Source organism: Etheostoma spectabile, chromosome 15 (assembly GCF_008692095.1).
Source record: "Etheostoma spectabile isolate EspeVRDwgs_2016 chromosome 15, UIUC_Espe_1.0, whole genome shotgun sequence".
In the NCBI taxonomy this organism is placed as follows: domain Eukaryota; kingdom Metazoa; phylum Chordata; class Actinopteri; order Perciformes; family Percidae; genus Etheostoma; species Etheostoma spectabile.
In genome coordinates this window covers 20549977-20553774 of record NC_045747.1, presented here as the reverse complement: position 1 = coordinate 20553774, position 3798 = coordinate 20549977, and the positions used below count along the sequence as shown (strand labels likewise).

At 41.9% G+C, this 3798-nt stretch overlaps 1 protein-coding gene across 2 annotated transcripts in view; it reads right to left on the bottom strand.

The window, feature by feature from the left end:
• Positions 1-277: 277 nt before the first annotated feature.
• anapc2 (anaphase promoting complex subunit 2) overlaps positions 278-3798 on the bottom strand; it is an 8219-nt gene continuing 4698 nt past the window's right edge. Inside the window, exons 10-15 of one of the 2 annotated variants that reach the window (XR_004335119.1) lie at positions 3228-3303; positions 2563-2766; positions 1849-1981; positions 1313-1554; positions 935-1209; positions 278-899 (exon numbers count right to left, since the gene is read on the bottom strand). Coding sequence is in view for 1 of the 2 variants with exons in the window: in XM_032536447.1 (XP_032392338.1) it covers positions 1000-1209; positions 1313-1554; positions 1849-1981; positions 2563-2766; positions 3228-3303 (865 nt within the window). In the remaining variant the exon portion in view is untranslated. Of the gene's footprint in view, positions 1210-1312; positions 1555-1848; positions 1982-2562; positions 2767-3227; positions 3304-3798 lie in introns of both variants that reach the window. The other variant, XM_032536447.1, reaches the window with a different exon arrangement.

Genomic DNA, 3798 nt, shown 5'->3' with positions numbered 1-3798 from the left:
GACGAAGGATTCTCTGTTTGGCTTTGGAGACTTTTAAAGTACTTCATACCAATAGAAGTAAAAGTAGCAATACTTCAGTGCAGAAATACTTTGTTACATGTAAAAAACAAGGGTGGAAATTAACAAAGTACAATTACTCAAGTACGGTACTTAAGTAACAATTTGAGGTGCTTTAGTATTTCTATTTTATGCTACTTTACTTCTACTCCACTACATCTCAGAGGTAAATATTGTATTTTACCTGCACTACATTTATTTGATACCTTTATTTACTAGTTAGTTCACAGATTCAGATTATTAATACAAAATTGGGTAAAAAAAACTCGGTAAACTGTGGTTTAGGAGATAAGTGTGTTTGCAACTGCAGATAAATGTCCATTCAGTATAACAGCTAAAGCTCACAGCTGGAAACATCTGAAATGAAATGTGAAATAGAAATATCGATTTGTAAGTAAAAATGTTATATCCCTGGTTGACTCTGTTCAGACAAACACACAGGAGACATTAAAGAGCTTTTATAATTATAATACACTAGTATTGTACGTCTGTGTTCAACACCAATAACTAATAATAATAATTAAAAAAACTGTCTGCGCTGATGCTAAAGGGGGTGGGGAAGTGCTTTTATTTTGAAAAAAACAAACCTTTAGAGGACTAGCCCTCATAAAATTATTCTGCATTCACATCACAGGAAAATCCAGTTTAACACGCTGGTGGAATTTTTTTTGGATTACTTTAAAAGTGTAGAACTTCCCCTTCTTTCAGCTATTGAGACTTACTTGTGGTCAGATGTCAGAATCGGATCTGATCTGATTTGATCTGAAAAGCAGCGTCGGTCTGCAGAACACAGGAATTTACTGATAGCTGCAATTAGAAGTTTAAGTAGTGTTCCTTCCCCAAAGCTGAGGAGAACAATATTGTCCTTTATTTCTCACAGCACCTGAATGCAGCATCACACGTGAGCATTTTTTCTCCATGTTTTGCTCTCATGCTCTTCCATTAGTTGGATTTGGGGAGTCTGTAGACACCTGCAGAGACCATCAGCTGATGCTCCCTGACCTTCCTCTGCAGGAAGGCCTCCAGCTCGTTGACGTCCATCTCTGTGACGACGGGTCCCGTGGCAACGAACATCCGGAGCATAGAGTGGATGCGGTCCAGCGTCATGCTGTCCAGGTTGGTCAGCATGGCCTGGATGTAAGCCCAGAACAACTGCAGAGACAGAGAACAAGCATTTTAAGATGGGTCTTCAGGTACTCATATTTATCGTGTGTGTGTGTGTGTGTGTGTGTGTGTGTGTGTGTGTGGTAAGCACCTGCAGCTTCTCCTCCCTCTGCTCAGACTGGGTGGTTGTGTTAGAGTCCCTCTCCTCGTCGCTGTCGATCAACATCACGCCTCTCTCCATCTTCTCTTTGGACGATCCCGTCTCCACCACGTAATAGCGTCCTCCCGCCTCCTCCCTCAGCACGCCGTGCTGCTGCCATAGAGCCAGCTTCCTGTGCACCAGCTCCTTCGGGGCGCCCAGCTTCGCGCTTAGCTCCTCCAGTGTCCAAGAACCTTGGGGATGAATTTAAAGTTTTTGAATGCACATGTAACTATTTAAATTACCCTGATTTGTGGTTGTAATTTCATTTAATAAATTCAGCAAAGTTTGAGAAATAGTAACTTGAGTTTAATCTGGAAGAGTAGTTAATATCAGCCACAAGATTACAACATCAGCCCTTGTGGAAAACAACTAAACAGATCCTAATTTAACACATTTCTGGTGCACAGATAATATATAAGACATCCATTAATTGCAGAGGAAAACCAACCAAGTCATGAAATCAGTTTTAAAATGAAAGATTGTACTTTTCTCCTGAAAGTGCAGGATGATGGCAGCGTGGATGGGGGAGACAGTGAGGTTGGTGAGGGTGCGGTCCTCCAGCTCCAGGTCCAGAGTGACTGAGCCCAGGTGAGGCTTCCAGCTCAGCGTCCTCATGGCCTAAAAAACACAGAAGACAAGTTTCAATACAGACCAGCACAGCGATGGGTATGTTGTGGTGTCTAAAACGAGTATACGTGATTTACAGATTGCTGAACTAGTCCCACACACAAAAAAGCTCATGACAGAAAGAAAGATAACTGCAAGAATGACACTGTGAGAGCAAGTCAAACTGCTTTAATATTTTTTTGTAACGGTGTGTACAAGAACAAGTCATTGAGCTGCTGTGGTGTTGTCTCTGAATCTAACCCTGAGGAAGCTATTAGCAAACATGGAGGCTGAAAATTGTACAATGTGTAATGCAAGTTGTTTCTAGAATTTAAAATGTTGCGGTTTAGCAGCCAAAACTGCATTACCATGTGATGATCATCCCTAAGAAAAAGAAAAAGAAAAAATCAGCTGCATCAGGTTTCATGTCTGAACTTTACTAGCTGATTTTCAGATTGTGTAAAAATAATGAAAAAGACAGGAACTAAGAAGTAGTGATGCACTTATAAAAATCTAAAACATGCAGAACCACCCTGGTGTAACAAACAGAACAGCCAGGCCTGGCTTGGAGTAAAGCGGCAGGTGAACTCCACCTTGAGTTTCTCGTAGCGGTGTGTGTAGGCCTCCATGGCCTGGCAGATGAGCGGAGGGAGCTCCAGCTTCTCCTCCTTTAGCGAAGGCCAGAACTCGGAGGACAGGATGATGGACGACAGGGACAGAGACGGCTGCTCCTCCTCGCTCAGCCTCGATTCCTCCTCGCGGATGTTACTGTTGATCCTCCGAGAGTCCGCCATGTCCTGGACAAGAGACAGAAGGAAGGGATGTGTGACGTCAGCTAGGGCTGGCAATTCTTCTTTTTAATCTTTATTATTGATTAGTCTAGCTGCTATCGTTTCGATTATTCTACTGATTTGTAAAATGTCCAGAGCCAAAGGTAAAAAAAATAAAGAAATAAAAAGATGCCAATTTACTGTAACTCCATAAATCATATCAGCTACTTATTACTTTATTTAACTTACGTGTCTACTTAAACATCCAGAAACTCAAACTGTTTTTAATATGTCCTGGGACTTTTCTTTAGGGTAGGGAAACTACATACTGGAACAAGACTGACTTAAATTCTCCACAGATTTGCATGTCAACAATATCATCTCATGTTATAATGTGCACATTGGACTGTTTAAAGGGGGACTACACAGCATTAAATTAAACATTGTGACACAGCATTAAATTAAACATTGTGCCAGGCAGTGTTTACCTTCAGCATGACCTCGCAGTAATGCATGTGAGACTCCCCAAACCTGAGCTTCAGCAGCTCCACGTTACGAATTTCCCTGCAAACACACAAAACAGGACAAGACTTTATAATGAGCTGCAGGTGTGACATTTTGGACCCAATCGGAAACAAAAAAACTCCACAAAAATACAAAAGTTAATTGATTTACATTTGTAAATTTTTCCAACAAAGTCTATGAAGCTCCACCCGCCATCACGCTACTTCTGTCATATCCGAGTTATCGTTAATACCCATTTCCAACTTGTAAATGTAAATGTAAATGTGCTGTATTTATATAGCGCTTTTCCAGTCTTAACAACTGCTCAAAGCGCTTTTACATCTACAGGAAACATTCACCATCACACACATTCATACATTGTGGCCGGGGTGCCGTACAAGGTGCCACCTGCTCATCAGAAACACCACACACACTCACACTCCGATGGCAGCACGGGGCACACTCGGGGTTCAGTGTCTTGCCCAAGGACACTTCGACAATGACTGCAGGCGTGGGGATCTAACCACCAACCTTCCGATTGGCAGGCAACCGCTC